The following is a 16,775-nucleotide window of genomic DNA, read 5'->3' on the forward strand; positions in this document are numbered from 1 at the left end:
TATCCCGTTTCCACCAGAAATTTCTAGTGACGAAGAAGAGAACAGGAAGCCCCCAACCCCTCCCACACAGGTCCCCACCACATCGTTCAACAGCGCTCTCTCAAGAGAGATGCTGACGCCCATGGCTTCTAATGCGCTTCCCATGCGCTGCCCCTTCCGAGGCCCGATCCGGTCACTTTGAGCTGTTCTGAGTTTACCGTACGTGAACTGAGGCGTTTGCGGGTGGGACTGGACCTCTGAAAACAGCAGGCACTCAAAAGACACGAGGGGATTCAATGGCCGTGGACACATCAGGATAGCAGCGTCATACTTTATTTAAAGTAAACCCATGTTAAAAACAAAGTTAAAATGAAAAAAGTGGTACCTGAAAAATAAATTATTTTTGATATAAAACAAAATCAATAACTTAAAAACACGCTAAATATACAAAAAAAGTTGTCTTAAGCATATATACTGTACAGTACGGGGGAAACCGATAAAAGCCTTCCGTTGCACAGACGGGGGGCTTTACAAAAAGAAAAAAGTTAAACATCAGTTGAAAAAGAAAGCCAAGCAAGACTAAAGGGGGGAGAGGGCGGGGGGTGGGGGGTTTGTCATTTGTATCCTACTGAAGCTACGGCCAAACTCCCACTTGCTAAGACGGCACTGGTCCTGCCAAAGAGAAAGCGTGGAGCAAAGAAAATGTGCCTCAACGTTTCCCTTCAACTTCTTCTGAAACGGCCTCGTGAAAAGTGATTGAAATTGAACACAAAAACAAAAAATATCAAGAGAGCAAAACTCTGCGGAAGTGTTAACTTGTTTGGAGAACCCAATACACAATTAAGCAGAGAGAGGGGGGGGGTTATATTGTCATGCGGGTTTTGCTACCGCCTGACAAAAGTAAAGAGAATTTTCAGTTCATACGACATAAAAAATAATAACTTAAAAAATCCCATCTTGCCCTCCCAAGGAAAGCCCACCCACCTCCCATAAAAATGCCAGCAAATCTGCCTTGGGAAGAAGCAGGCTGTGGGGAGGGGAGGGGGCCGAGCAGATTCAACACAAGCTACTCACTGTGTGATGCTGGGTGTCCCCACTGAGCTGGGTTTCCTGTTTATTTTTAAACCATGCACTGGTGGAAATAACACAACTAACTTATTCTCAACCTGGATAACTCCGTTAGACAAGAATGCTACAAGTAAGCAGCCAAACAGTAGAACGTATCTGATTTTAGATTTTAAAAAATTGGACTTGAACTAAAATAGCCACCGATTGTTCTAACCTGTACATTACAACGAACACCCTCTTAAATATATGTGTATTTTTTTCAAATGAAAGAAAGGGAGAAGAAAGCTCCACACTTTTATTTTACCAAGTGTAATTTTTTTAAAAAGAATTGATTTTTGATGCCCTAAATTTGCCACAAGGGCATTATCTTGAAAAAAGTTTGTTCCTTCAAGGGGATTCTTAAGTTAAGTAGAGTTTGTTTGAGACAGCTGTCATCACAGAAACAAAGCCAAGAACTAAATGTTTGGTAGAAAATTTAATGGGAGGATGTAGCACTGTACTCTCTTGAAAACAAAAATAAGGTGCATTTGCTCATTAAAAAAACCATATGCAAAGGAGCTTCCTCTTTTGAGAATTGATGGGTTAGCTTATGAGAGAGAGGAGAGGGGGGGGAGGGGGCTATTTAAGAAAAGACACATCCTGAACTATAGCAAGCATGAAATTTGCTGCCAATCCCAGATTTAATGCATAATTCTCAGCAAATTTACTTCTAGCCCAAAGGGAGACATTTAGCCTCCCAAAGCAGTGGGATATGGTCAGTATGAGAACTGCAAAATTTACTCACTGTGAGTAAAACTTTGCAGACCAAAAAGCCATCATCCTTTTTCGCTCAGGAAGGGAAAACGTGAACTGCTTAGGAGAGCACACATTTTATAATCCATTAAACATTTGGGTGAAGGAACATCTGACAAATTGCAAAATTATTTCTGCAATGTGTAGGCAATCATTTCTCCCTCCCCACAAAAGTGTAATAAAAATCCAATCAGTTTTTTTTAAAAAAAAAAGATTCAAGCCTACTCCTATCCTATCAAGAAGATAATATACATTTATGGATAAAGCTTTAAAGAACGAAGGGGGGGGGAAGAGACTAATCCATATAAAAGGGTTTGCACCGCTAAATGGAAAAAAAAATGTCACGGAAATAGCCTTTTCCTGCCAACTTTGTCAGATTTTTTGGCACACAACCATAAAGAAGGTAGATATGGATGAAGCAGAGAGCTGCTCACTTCCCTAAGCAGGCTTTGGCAATTCTCTGGAATATGCTAAGTTTTCCATGGCTCCCCTTCGGCCTAGAATGAATTGTCCAATCCCACCAGCAAGGATTACTTCTTCCCTTACTGTCACCTCGAACTAACCAAAAAAATAATAATCCATTTTCATTTTGTACATCCTGTGTGCCCATTCCTGTTTCACCCCTTTCCCCCAGCTTGGCATAAGAGCCAAACTCCGTACTGAGAGTAGGCAGCGAGGCAATCTTATTAGAAACATCAAGAGAAAGAAAACTATCCAACCCATTTACCCAAAAGCCCCTTAAGAAACTGACTTAATTCCTTTCGAGTTTTTTTCTTTTCTCTTCTGGTCATGATCCACTAAAATTGGAATTTGAAAAGGAATGTAGCAAGAGAGAGTGGTCCCAGAGTGGTACAAGATCTCATTGCTTTCGCCACTTTCCGTGGTGAAAAGAGGGTCCTTTTAAGTCCCCCGTCAAAGTGTTTCAATGACTTCTTGTCCTACACCGTTATCTTAGCAGGAATCCACCTCCACCTCTCCTGGAGCTAAAGCGGAGCTCCGAAAAGCAGATTAGGGAGGATTTGGGGGCGATCAGAGAGGAAGACGGAGGGGAGATGCAAGACTGGTGAATGCAAGTAAGTAACAAAGAGCTGGAGAAATACTAAACACCTGCAGAACGGTTGTTATTGGCCTGAAGAAATCTTAATTTTGTTCTTATGAAAACTGGAGAAACCAATGTAACTGATTAGCTGAGCAGCTAACCCAGGAGCAGAGAAATCAGCCATGACAGCAAAAAGAAGTTCCAGTAGACAGGACAGATTATTCCCACAACCGGCATTCACAGAGGTAACAGATGTCTATGAACATCTGTAACGCACCGTCAATGAATTCCTCAAGTCGGGAACTACAATGGTGTTGCCACATCTGGAAGGTGTTTACAGGCCATGTGGTGGAAGCTGCCTTTAAAATGAGAATGAAGAACTATAAAAGGGAGTGAAGGGGCGCCGTAAAAGAAATGCTTTCTGTCCGAGGGTTAGAAATGCTTGATACTCTTCATCGACGTTTTTGTAATCAAGACTCCTTTGGACATTTAGAAAATAATAATCAAGGGAGCATTCTATACGACTGGGGAAAAAAATAACAGAAGAGATCTCGCGCTACGTCCAAGAATCACCCAATAGGAAAAGATCGCAAAGATGAATAGAAGCTGTAAAAAAGGGGGGAAATTTTATTTCAGGAGCCCGCAATCCCCGAGACAGTGGTTATTTCTCCTGAAATAAATAAATATGCACTGCAGCTCGAAGCAACTTGCCGAAATGGCAGCTGGCCTGTAACTCCCAATGACCGGGAAGAGATTTTAAAACACGGTCGTCCCAGGTTGGTTCCAATTGGAATGCCGAGGTTTTATACAATTCGACCGAAAGAGGGTTTAAAAGGAGGCCACTGAAAAGACCCCTTCTTGCTGAAGAAGCAAGGTGGGGATTTTGTGAATCCAACATTGCAAAAGACAAGTTAAGTAAACCTGACACGCTCTGGTGCAAACTTGATGGTTCCAAACTTTTTTAAAAAAGAAAAAACAACACCTCGGGGCTGTCCAGGAATTAAGATTTGAGAAGAAGCACAAAACAAAAAAGCAGCATCTCTAAAGAAGGTTTTCTGAACTTATTGCCACAAATCACTTGACAACACGAAACGTGAGGGCAGCTCAGGACAGCAGCGACCTCAAAAAAGAGAGACCATCTATTTAGTTTCATAAATATAAACAAACAAACAAACAAATAGGCCCGCGTGTAATCTTGGGACCAAATAACCCTGCTTGTGAAACGGATCCCTCCGCCTTCGACAGGTTAATTCTTAAAAAATAAAAAAAGGTGCAATTGAAAGCGGGAAAGCAAAGTGGATATTCCCGGGATGGCGTTTCTACGCCCAAGAGACTCGAGATCTGGGGTGGGAGTGGGGGGGGGCAGGGAGGGGCTGTTGTTTCAACACAGCCACAGTGTGCCTTTGCTTGGTGAGAAGTCTTCGGATGGGCCACATCTCCTCCAGTCACACAACACACACACACACACACACACACAAAAGAGGAACGGTTGTGTGTCCCTCAACACGCACGGCCGTGCTGTGTGAAGGCAAGCCACCCACCATCACCGTTTTCACCTGCAAGGACGGTGTGTCACGTGTTATTCCAGCCGCCGGGGAGATTTCAACACACTTAAGTCTTAGTAAGTGCCCCAAGTTCTAGATTTTGGGCACTGATGGAAAGGTAATGTGGCCAGAAGGGGACTTTTGCAAACATCGCAGATCCAGAACGGGATCGGCCCTGCCTCTCAGCCGACGTAAGCAGGAGAGATCCCCAAAGCTTCCAACAGTTTTAAAGCGGGCTTTTTAGAATCAGATAAAAGGTTTCTCTTTGCCCAAAGGTTTGGTTCACAACAACTCTGACAGATCTAGCCAGCTGTGTATGTGACGGAATATCCAGTTTAAGCTGTAAACTTGGGTCTGGGCCAGTTAACTCTCACCGTGTGGGTTGAAAACGATTGCAAATGTGTTAATTCCTGATCTCATACCAGTCAGTTGATTTTAAAATCCCCAAATGATTCTTACTCGGAAAAGTCATCGTTCAGGTTGGGGGGGGGGGGGTTCCTGTGAAACATAGTCAGGAGGGGGGTGAAAAATTAAAACAACAAACCAAAACAAAATTTCAGCAAAACCAAATCAAATTTAATTGGTCTTAAATGCAAAAGTAAAAACAAACAAAAACACAAAAAACAAAAGAAAATTAACAGAAAACAGAACTCAAAAGTTTCAAGGCAGCCTGAAGAAAACGTTGGGGATTAATTAAAACATTTAAGTCTACCCAAAAAAAAAATGTAATCTCAAACTTGCAAGTTTTAATGTACCTTTCTGCTGAGCGTTTTCAAATATATAAAGCTATTTGTCAAAACAAATTCAACTATTAAAATTTCCTAGTAATTATTAGAAGGGATGCAAAAATAAAATAAAATATGATACTCAAATGTTTGTAAGATCTTCACAAGAGAATTCTAAGAACTCGGTTATTCCAACTAAAAATATGTGAGAGGAGATTAATGTTAAATCTTGCCACATTTGTTTTACCAGAAAGCAAATGCACAAAAACATGTTTATTGGAACTAAGAATTTGGAGGAAGTGGCAATGTTGGGACTGGAGTTTCTTTTTTTTTTTCTTTTACTCTGAAATTACCCCAGAGTTTTCTCAAAACTCTTTGGTCCTTTTTATGGAAACTGGGCTTTTAAAGGGGGTGGAAAACACACTATTAAAAAGGTGGTTTTTTCAGTTTTGGTTTCGCCTACAGGGGTCGAAATTGTTACCCAGGGGTGATATTTCATATTCTCCAAACTTAAGTCATTTTTCACCAATAAGTTAATTTTTCACCAACAAATTTCTTGACAAAAGGAGAAGTTGCTATTAACTAAGAGAACTGGCCTTATCAGGATTTTTGGCTGATGCCCTGCCTTAGCAAACGCTATTCGGTGAAATTAACAGCAGTCTCTTAAGGGAGCAGATGTTTCACTGGCACCAGGTGCAAATGGGTTAGTCCAGTGAGACTTTGGGGGGGGGGTTCAAAGGGGAGTTTGCAAACAGGACTTACTTCGAAAGGAACTTTAAAAAAAAAAACAATAGAACCATTATGGGACTTTTAAAAACCCAAAACATTTGAACATGTCGGTGGCATCCCAGAGTATAACCCCCCCTTTTTTTTTCCTTTCCAACTTTTCGTTGAGACTAACGACAAACAACTTCGTGAAAATTGGCGCGCGCGCAAAAAAAAAAAAGGAAATCAGTGGTACACTAAACAAAAAACAAAAAAAAAGGCTCAAACTTTTTTCGTCACTCAATTATCTCTATTCCATAAAAAAAAAAAGAAAAAAAAAAGAAAAGGGAAGGGGGGAAAAAAAGCCACGAGAGCGAAGTTATTTGTGGGACTTGTTGGTTTTGAAGGAAACCTGTAAGATTTTGTCCCCCAGCCGGTAGCCGTTAAGACTCGCTATGGCCATGGCGGCGTCTTCATAGTTTGTCATTGTCACAAAGCCAAAGCCTTTACACTTGTTGGTGTTGAAGTCACGGATGACTTTCACATTAGTCACCGCGCCAAAGGGGCCAAACATCTGCCAGAGGATTCCCTCATCGGCATCTTGGCCGAGGTTGTAGATGAAGATACACCAGCCCGAAGAGGAGTTTCCTGGGACATTTACACCAGAAAGCCCACTCATGTGATCTACACCCATGGGAGAGAACCTAGCAAATAAAAAGCACACAATAGTTCATGTAAACAAAACAAAACAAAACAAAAAAAAGAAGTCAGTTCAATCAAGCAAAAAACTCAAAGATTCTTTTTTTTTTATAAAAAAAACACCGGGGGGGGCAGGGTGGAGGGGGGAACCCGGTGGTCATCTAAACGGGGGTCCATCCAAGGGCGTCTCTCTCGTCTCCCTGCTGTGAGAAGGACCGGTAAGTTAAAAGAGAAGCAAGCAGGGCACCATTTTGGAGGGGGGGGGGAGATGGATAAGGGGAACCAATGCTGGGTCAACCTTCCTAGGCTAGTTCCCACTCCGCCAGGTGCGTGAAGGAGCGCTGCCCCCATCTCCCATTTGCTGAAGAACACGAAAATGAGGGGGTGGGTGGGAAAGGGGGGCAGGGGAGGAAAGTAAAGAGGCAGGCTGTGGTCAGAAAGCTGAGTGAGAGAGAGAGAGAGAGAGAGAATCAGCAGCAGTTGTGGTTTGAGTCACAACTTACACCCCTAAGGAAGAGGGAGCTCTGCTGATTTTTTTTTCAAGGGGGGGGGGGGGGAGGCTTTCTAGCTAAGTTAGGCTGGTTTAATATAAGTAATATGAAAGGAAGCCACACACAAAAAATCCCACAGCTCTTTCCGGGGGTGGGTAACCAGAGATGCTGTGCGTGCCGAGAGAAAAGAAATATCTGCCTCTACCTAGGATCAAACTGTCAGCCTCCTGATTGTTGGGCGAGGGCTCCGTCTCTAGGCCACCGCATCACCTGTGGGTTCCTTTCATAATACAGGTATTAAATTTGCCTCCTGCCACTTCTTGCAACGAAAGACCACAGCCACAGAGATGGCTTCCCTCTGTTTCTAGACCAGGAGTGGAAATATTAGGTAAGATGCTGCACAATCCCAATTCCCATCGGGGTGGAAAACAAAATGAGCTACCCAAAAGAAAGAAAGAAAGAAAGAAAGAAAGAAAGAAAAAACCAATGGAAGTTGGGGTCCAACATCATCTAGGCGTCCCTCACTCCGCTAGGAGACCCGTCGGGGCACCAGCCCTTCCTAGCACCTGGCAAAGTGGGCTCTACTCCACGGAAGCTTGTGCCACGCTAAATAAGGCTAGGCTCTCTCTGGTGCCCTTTCTCTGCTACTTGCCCACCAGCAAGGTTTAAGGAGAGTCTGCGAAGGCGGAGATGAACTACCAGGAAGGTCCTCGTGTGAATAAAGGATAAAGGTGTCCCTTCCTCCAGGGCCATAGCTGGAGACCAGGCATCCTGCATTCAGATCCTCGGACGGGGCACACTGAAGAGTTGGCTTCCTTCGGGGGCCTTGGCTGGCAATGACAGGTCTGAGCCGGGCGGCATTTGGGCTCAAAGCGCTCGGTGGGAGATGAGAGGCAGGGAGGACTGGTAAGCAGAGAGAGATGCTGGAAGACCAGGCATGAGGGCCCCTCCTTCCTTCCCACCCCCCACCCCACAGAAATCCCACCCAATCCTGGAAAGCCCCCCCAAGGAGGAGTCGTTCCCAGGACGCTGTGTGGGCCATCAAGGATTCTGCCCGCTTCCCCCAAGCCCAGATTGTCATTTCCCCCTGCCCCCTGATCTAGGAGAACGAAGGTATCGCACTGCTTTCTCCCCTCGAGATGAGTGCGATGGGGCAGAATCAAACTCAGAGAGGCCCGGGAAAGTTTGTGGAGGGGAGGGGGGTATGGGGGGAAACCTTCTGTTGGGGGAGGAAGAGACTGCTTTTCTGACGGATAAAATAATGCCTGGGGGATGAGGCAGAGGGGCCAGTAGCCGAGTGGCTAGCCGCTACTGATCTGAGATGACGCTCCCTTTTTCCCTGGGGAATCTACGGGCCGCCTTCTCTCTCTGCTGGGGGGGGGGGGGGGGGAAGCTGGCATATTTAATTGTCCGACTGAATGGGGCAGCAGGCCTACACAAGGTGACCATCTATGAAGGTCCTCTTGGGAAGTCAGTCCGTTTCCCCCCCCCCCCCCCCAACCATGGGGTCTGGAAAATTGCAAAGAAAGCAGGCAGCGTGGTTCACTTCCCTTCTCCTCTCCCCGCTGGCCTCTCTTGCGTGTTCTATTCAGGGGCTCATCTTGACTTTTCGTGACACCGACAGCAGCCAATTGTTCTTAGTGGAACGAGGGGAAGAGAGATGGCCATGTCTCCCTAAGACTCGTGGTCCCAGGGGGCTAAGGATTCACACGTACATTCTTCCCAATTCAGCCAGGTCGGGGAGGCTTTCAAGCTACACCACCCCTCCCCCCCAAAAAAAGCTGACCCACACACACACTTTCTGCTTCTGTTTCTCTATCTTGGCAACTTTAAAATGGGTGGACTTCAACTCCCAGAATTCCCCAGCGACCATTGTGGAAGTTGGAAGTCCTTCATCTTAAGGTTCAGGATCCTTCAAACCGTATCACTTAACCTGGCCGAGGGAGGAGGGGGGGGGGGCAGGGGTTACTCTCACCTTACACGGAAGAAGCCAAGTACAGGCAGATAGAAGCACATTGTTTATTTAACAAGTGACAAGAATTCCAAGACAAGAATTCTAAAAGAAACCCATCTGATGCCACACAACTTTCCGGAGGCAGGCCACTTTTTAAAAAGACATGCAAGGGTTTTTCCCCCCACGGAAGGAACTCTCTAGAAGGAATTTTACAGTTAAGATTGATTTCATAGAGATGAGTGAGGAGACTTGAAAAGTGAGGAAAAACAAAACAGAAAAAAAGCACATTAAGAGTGGAATAGGATATCTGAAAGCAAAGAAGCAGTAAATTAAAAAGAGGGCTGTTTTCAGGATAGGGATGGAGTTTACAATTGTGTGTGTGTGTGTGTGCGTGCGTGCGTGCGCGCGCACACACACACACACAGCCTAGGGAATTAAAAAGGGTCAGCTATCCATATAAAATCATGAAAGGGGAATGGAAGAGGACATGAACAAGACTTTCAAGAAAGAGGGGCTATGTTAAACAAGACAAGCACCAGAGCTTTTGCTATGGAATTCGTAATGCCGTGTTTCAAACTGCAATTTCTCAATAACTACTGTTATTACGTCCTTAAGGGACAAACTAGCTACCAACTTCAATTTTCTTTTAAAACTACGAGCTGCTAATTAAATGGCGGTTTGGTGGCAACTCTCCTTTCTGTTCTAATACAAGTTTTCAGAGAGTGATCGATTAATTATTATTCTCAACAGGAGGAATCATTAGAGATGGCACTGCTACTGTATTTTTCGGATTATAAGAGGCACCGAAAAAGAAGACACACCAAGATTTTGAAGAGGTACATTTTTTAAAAAAAAGTTTTTGCACTCTGCAGGCCTCCCAAACCCTCTGCAGGCATCGTTTTTTGTGAAAAATGGGACATGCAGATGTTTGAGAGGCCTGCAAAGTGCTCCTAGGGCTGGGGGGGAAATGAGCAAAAACGGGCATGCATAGGTTTTGGGAGGCTTGTAGAGTGCTCCTGGGGCTGGGGGTGGGTGGGTAAAATAACGCATTTTTCACCCTCCTCAGCCCCCAGGAGCACTTTGCAGGCCCCCCAAACCCTCTGCATGTCCATTTTTGCGAAGGGGACAAGGTCTCGGGAGGCCAAAAATATTGTATTCAAGTCTATAAGACACACCCAGATTTTCATCCTCTTTTGGGGGGGGGGGGGGAGCATCTTATACGCCAAAAAATACGGTAATCCTCAGCTTATTATTCTCATCCCACTAAGGAATTTAGGGAAATATTGTAGTAGTGACTTTATGTTTTTACCGGTTGAGGATTAGCAATGAAAAAGTTGTTGGGGCTTTGCGTTTTTAGCAGAGGAAGCAGGGGTGCCAGTCCTGTTTGTGTTCTGCAGAAGATTTTCCGTGGACCAAGGGCAATGGCACCTAGAAATATACGGCCCTGATTTAGCTCAGTGACTGGCCAGCTTGTGCTTGAGGCTTTTCTCCCCTTCCAAGTCTCGCCAGCATGTGGCTTCTGCATGAGTGGAGTAGGGAAAAGATGCTAGAAATCCTTAAAAAGATATTTTAGAAAGAGGGAGGGGGGGAGCCAATAGCAGGCCAAGTAGGAGTTTGATGTGCTCATTCTCTTCCTGGGTTATCCAGGAAAGAGCTAGCCACTATCTGGCCTATGGGGGGGGGGGGGGGGAGGCAGCCAATGCAGGAGTTATTTACAAGACTGAAAACTATAATAAAACTTCTAAAACTAATCTGGAATTAATATGGGAAGCATGTAGGGGCAATAAATACTTTTAATACTTTTATGTGAATCGGACTTTACAATTGGAAAGAAAATCCTATGGGCGTTCTCGCTCTGATCTGCTATCGAACTAGAGAGTTGAGGGATCAAATCATTGGCATTTGCAGGGCAATTTTAAAAACACATCTGCAAAACTGCATGTTGGGCGGGTAGAATGAGGTCCTAATTATTATTTGGGGGGGGGGGTGCAGCTGTAAAAAAGGATGATTTGAGAATGTACATGCTTTGACAAACCGGCATGCATGCTTGCAAACCCTGTTTTTTTTTTAAATCCAGAACTGAATTCAGAAGGATGGATTATGCAGTGGGGGGGTCAAGCAAATAAGATGCACGCCATCGCTCCATTCTATTTTTAAAATCAAACTCATGAAAGACTGTAAGTCAGCCTGTTTTAAAGCCCCCCCCCCCTCCCTTTCTATACATTTCTCTGCCAGCTAGGAATCTTTCTCTCTCTGGTTAAAAAAAAATGAAGAAGGAGAAGGTGTGGGGTGGAAAATAGAAAGAGTGGGCTGTAAGCCAAATTTAAGGGAGGGAGGAAAAAAGAGGAAGGGACGAAGGAAAGAGATATGTTAGAAAGAAAGAAGGAAAGAAGGAAGGAGGAAGAGGGAGGAAGGAAGGAAGGAAGGAGGGAGGAAAGGAAAAAAGGAGGAAGGAAAGAAGGGAAGGAAGAAAAGGGGGAGGGAAGGAAGGAAAAGACGTGCAAAGGAGAGATAAGCTGGAAAGAAGGAGAAAGAGGGGAAGGGAGGGTGGGAATTGGAAAATATGTAAATAACTCTATGACCCGCTTGGTTTAAATCCGTCTGCTGATTTACAATTATTGTGCCTTGTCCAACAATGGCAACGGAGGGAGGGAGAACTGTATGCTTTTCAATAGCAACAGCTGAGCAGGTTGGTTCTTTCACTTTCTAATAAAGTCACACAGGTTGGGTTTCATACGCACACAAGCATTTGTTGCACACACCTTTCGGGGCTCTTATTCAGATACTTGTCCACAAAGGCAAAAATGTACAAATTTGAGAATCTTAAAAGACCTCGACAGATCTTATTCCCTTGCAAACGCCACTGTCAAGCACAGCTGTCAGAACCTGGGGGTTTATTCGTGGCTTTAACACAAATGACATTGGGTCTATTTAATGGTTTTCAGTTTTTGTGACTTGCTGAACTATGCCATGACTTTAACTAGTTTATAATTTGCTTTTTTCCCCCCCAGTTCTATAAACCACTTGAAGCAATTATTTTTTAAGTCAGAAAAGCAGTGTAAGGAAGAGTTTTTTAAAGAAGAAAAAAAAGGGGGGGGGAACCAATAACGGGAACCCCTTAATATAATGGCTCTGGCTATTTTAGGCTTGGAGGGGGAGAGAGAGTGGGTTTTTAAGTGCTGGACTCACGCAATTTGAAAAACCAATTTTTGCAATGAATACCATGTCACCATTTTTTTGTTGTTGTTCCAGAAAGTTTAAAATCTCGTATTTTTAAACACACTGTTATGAAGCATCAGATCAGACAGACAAATTTTCAATCTTTATTAATAGGGGAAAGAGGATCTGAAGGGCTTTTTAATTCTCTATTTAAAAGAAACTCTTATGAGGGAAAACAAAAGAGAAAGAAAGTGAGAAAAAATAATCTTGAGAGAACAGAAGATAAAAAGAAGGGAAAAATAATAAAATATGGACATCCACAATGATTACTGACATACTTGGGGGAGGGGAGGGGTACATATTCATTTGGGGGTGAAAAACACTCCACTGCCATTAAGTATGAAAGAAAACTGTTTCAGAGCTTTCTAAAATTATACAGAATGCGCTTAAAAATCTAGTGGAAGAAGTTGGAGGTGCAATTGGGACCGAGCTGATGAGTTCCACGTGAACTGTCAAGAAATATCGGGAGAGAGTTGGTTAAAGTTAAAAAAGCAGAAATCACTAAATACAAATGTTACATAAGACTGATATTGCCTTCCCTTCACAATGTTCTCTGGGTGGAACCTAAGGAGCTAGGGTGGGATTAATAACAGGATGATGCCCTGCTATTTAAATTAACCCATTCGGATGACCGGGCTGGGGCGAAGGGGGGAGGGAAAACCAGCAGCATCCCCTCCCTCAAAAACGGGCCTTTTTGCAAATCAAGTCATTGGAACACAAACTCATCACACAGAATTAGCCCTAACATTGTGGGGAGGGGGGAATATTTATTTAAGGCAGGTGTTGTTGTTTTTTCTCCCTCCTTCTGCTGACTTATCTATTGGAAGATTCTGTGTCTGAGAATGAACAGCAATGACTTCAAAAAACAGAAATAAAAAAAAACAAAGAGCAGAAGAAGCAGAGAGAGAGAGAGAGGGAGGGAGGGAGGAAGGGAGAGAGGGAAGAATAGTACAGACCTCTGGATTACTTCGCTCCTCCTAACCTACCTGAATCTCTGGGCCTGGTGATGGACAGGCCCCCCAAATCGTCTAGCCGGGGAGTGGTAGAGCTGTGACAGGAGGGCCACGTTTTTGTTCTGGTTTGGATTGGCTGCGAACTTCACCGTGATGGGTTCGGAGGAGCCCGGCGGCTTGTGGCCGTTGAAGTTTGAAATGGCTTCCTCGGCTTCCGATCTCTTGTCAAACCGAATGAAAGCAACGCCACGGGATAAGCCTGGAAGTCAAAGGGAGGGAAGGAATATATATATACATGAAGGATCCATTTCCTGCCTGCCTTCCGAGGTGGCTAAAATGAGGACCCCGATGGTTGGAGGGCCAATAGGATGGCTCTGTAAACCGCTTAAGAGACGGCTGTAAAAGCACTGTGAAGCGGTATATAAGTCTTAAGCGGGAGGGAGGGAAGGAAGGAAGGAAGGAAGGAAGGAAGGAAGGAAGGAAGGAAGGAGCAAGAGCTGACTGTAAACTGCTTAGAGAGGGCTGTACGAAGCGGTATATAAGCCTAAGAGCTAAGTGGGAAGGAAGGAAGGAAAGAAGGAAGGAAAGAAGGAAGGAAGGAGCAAGAGGCTGTAAACAGCTTAAGAGGGGGCTGTAAAAGCACTGTGAAGCGGTATATAAGTCTTAAGCGGGAAGGAAGGAAGGAAGGAAGGAAGGAAGGAAGGAAGGAAGGAAGGAAGGAAGGAGCAAGAGGCTGACTCTGTCATAAAAGCACTGTGAAGCAGTATATGTCTAAAGTGCTATTGCTATTTAAATTAGCGTTTCCCAACTTGGCCAATTTAAGAGGGGCAAATTTCAATCCCCCTAGCTGGGGAATTCTGGGAGCTGAAGCCCTCCCCTCTTAAAATGGCCAGGTTTGAGAAACGCTGCTGTGGGATGAGCTCCCCCCCCCCCCCCCCGGCCAATTTCTGAAGTAGACCTGCAGCCAGCCAAGTGGATGGGAGACGGCACGGCTTCTGGCTCACACACCTGTAGTCTGATCAACCAGGACGCGCGAGTTGATAATGCGTCCGAACCGTGAAAACATGTCTTCGACATCCTTCTGTGTCATTGTCCGTGGCAGCCCACTTATGTACAAGTTTGCATCTTTAATCACCTCAGAACTTGGCCGAGCGTACGACACCTTTGGGGGAAAGAAAAAAATGGAAAGCACACGGTGAATTCATACAGCTGAAACACCTGAAGACATTTCTGGGATTTGGTAAACATACCTGGTTCATGCCTGCAAAACATTGTTTCAAATCAATAAATGATCCACGTAGCTTATCTAAGAGACTGGACTTGTCTGGAATGGTATATGGTTTCCTGCCTAAGCAGGGGGTTGGACTAGAAGACCTCCAAGGTCCCTTCCAACTCTACTCTATTCTTCATTCCAATGTTTTCTTCTACTCTACTCTTCATTCCAATATTCTTCTACTGTACTCTACGCTTCATTCCAATATTTTCTATTCTATTCTTCATTCCAATGTTCTCTTCTCTTCTACTCTACTCTTCATTCCAATATTTTACTCTACTCTTCATTCCAATATTTTCTTCCCTTCTATTAGTCTCAAAGGTGCTTTTTCAAAAGGAGACTGGACTGGGTTTTTTTCCCTCAAAGAGGAAGAAGGGGGTTCGCTTCTCATCCAAGAAGCTTCCTCAGTTCTTCACTATTGTCAGAACTAACTCCTTCCATCCCTATCACCCAGTCAGAACAGATGAAGCTTCTTGGATGGGAAGTGAAATGTCTTCTTCTTCCTCTTAGGAAAAAAAAACCAGCATTTTGAAAAAAAGCACATTTCAGACAAGTGTGCCTTGCATGACTGAGAATCTCCATAGCTGCCACAAGCAATGCAGAGAGATTGTGCTGAGGTTTGTGCTTTTACTTGCTTCTGTTCCCAAAAGGGTTTGAATCCTCATTTTTCGCCACAAATAAAATTGTTTTCCCAACCCCAAGAGCAGATAAAACAGACACAAATGGGGAAAGCCGCTTTCTTTTTCATATGCGATATACCTGGTGGAGCAAAATGCTTTGGCTCTTCGCGACAGCAGGACCCGGTGAGAAGCTGGCACCTGCTGGAATCAGGTGCCAGCTTCTACTAGGCCAGCCTACTCCAGCCTGAGGCCTCCCACATAATGAGACGCTGAACAATTCGTAACATGTTTGGCTTGCAGGACGCTGCAGGAGAGGCGCTAAGCAGTGAAGCAAAAGACCAGCCCTCTGCAAGGACAGCTTCACTCACAAACCTGTAACTCCATGAAGTATCCAAATGTTACAGTCCCTAGTTGGGCTTTCTACAGCTGAAGAATGCCAGCTTTGAAGGGGACAAGGAGCTCATTCATAGGGGTGTGGCTGGCGGCCAGATGATGCCAGTGGCAAAGCCAGGGCAGCTGCATTGCTCAGACCGGAGGCCGCCTCCTTCCTGACTCTCCGGGGGAGGCTCTGCATCATCTCCTGGGAGCCACGAGGCAGAGAAGGAAGAAGGCCAAACCCAACCCGCAGACATACACTGACACCCAGGGGAGAGCCTTGGGTACGCTACTATGCTTAGGAATAAAATGTTCTATTATTTTAATTTTTACCAACCTTTGCCATGAAGGCTGTCAAGCTGCTCAGGGGCAGAGATGGAGGAAGGGGAAAAGGAACAGACGGATGAATGAAAAAAGGGAGGGCGAAAGGAGGGAGGAAAATGAAGAGAAGGAAAAAGATGCATGGATAATTGATACAAGAAAAAAGGAAAAAAGGAAAGGAAGGAAGGAAGGAGAATGGAGGGAGGAAAATGAAGAGAATGAAAAAGATGGATGGATGCAGAAAAAAAGGGAAGGAGGAAGGGAAGAAGGAAGGGAGGAAGGCTTAATATATCTGAAATGTATCAGCTATGGAAAGCTGGACAAAACCCATTACTAAGATGTCTTAACAACCAGCCCCTATTTTTTTAAAAAAATAAAAACCTATCAAATGCCAACTACTATCGAAGGAGAGAGATTTCTTCTTACAGGCATACAAATGCCTCCCATGGGGAAACTGGCCTCCCCAGGGCAGAATTCACTACATAGCAAGGACATGTCATCTCCATCTCCATCATCATCATTTATCTGGAGGATGAACCTCTGGCCTTAATATATTTCTTCGCACTAAAATCCCATCAACAGATTAGGCTTTCTCCCCGTGGAATTCTTTGGGCGTTGGGAGCCCAGCTAGGAGAGAGATCCGGCCACCTTCATGGGACAGGAGAAGCTTAGGGCTGCCCAGCGCTCAGAAGAAGGAAGGGCAGCCATGGCCCAGCCTAGGAGGAGTCTAGGGAGGAGGAGGAGGAGGAGGGAGGAGTGGAAGCCCAGCCATCATTACAGACATTTTTACCTTGATAGTTTTAGACTGGAGTCTCAGGCCGTTCAGCGTGTTTATTGCTCTTTCAGCGTCTTTCGCGGTCACGTAATTCACAAAACCATAACCCAAGCTGTGTCCTGTAGGGGAAAAGTCTCTTTTAATTCTTTTCAGAAGCAACACCGGGGGGGGGGGGGGGGGGGGACGACCCACCCTTCCATCATTCTCTGAAATGAAAATTCCACACTTTAAAAGAAAATGGGT

The 16,775-nt window shown here is 44.7% G+C and overlaps 1 protein-coding gene across 3 annotated transcripts in view; it reads right to left on the reverse strand.

The window, feature by feature from the left end:
• Positions 1-296: 296 nt before the first annotated feature.
• ELAVL1 (ELAV like RNA binding protein 1) overlaps positions 297-16,775 on the reverse strand; it is a 30,671-nt gene continuing 14,192 nt past the window's right edge. For all 3 annotated transcript variants that reach the window (XM_081935584.1, XM_081935585.1, XM_081935586.1), the window contains exons 3-6: positions 16,548-16,651; positions 14,177-14,330; positions 13,202-13,427; positions 297-6,556 (exon numbers count right to left, since the gene is read on the reverse strand). In XM_081935584.1, the coding sequence (XP_081791710.1) occupies positions 6,232-6,556; positions 13,202-13,427; positions 14,177-14,330; positions 16,548-16,651 (809 nt within the window). In that variant the 3' untranslated portion in view covers positions 297-6,231. The remainder of the gene's footprint in view (positions 6,557-13,201; positions 13,428-14,176; positions 14,331-16,547; positions 16,652-16,775) is intronic.

This window comes from Natrix helvetica, assembly GCF_964273705.1.
Source record: "Natrix helvetica genome assembly, chromosome: 1".
NCBI lineage: Eukaryota > Metazoa > Chordata > Lepidosauria > Squamata > Natricidae > Natrix > Natrix helvetica.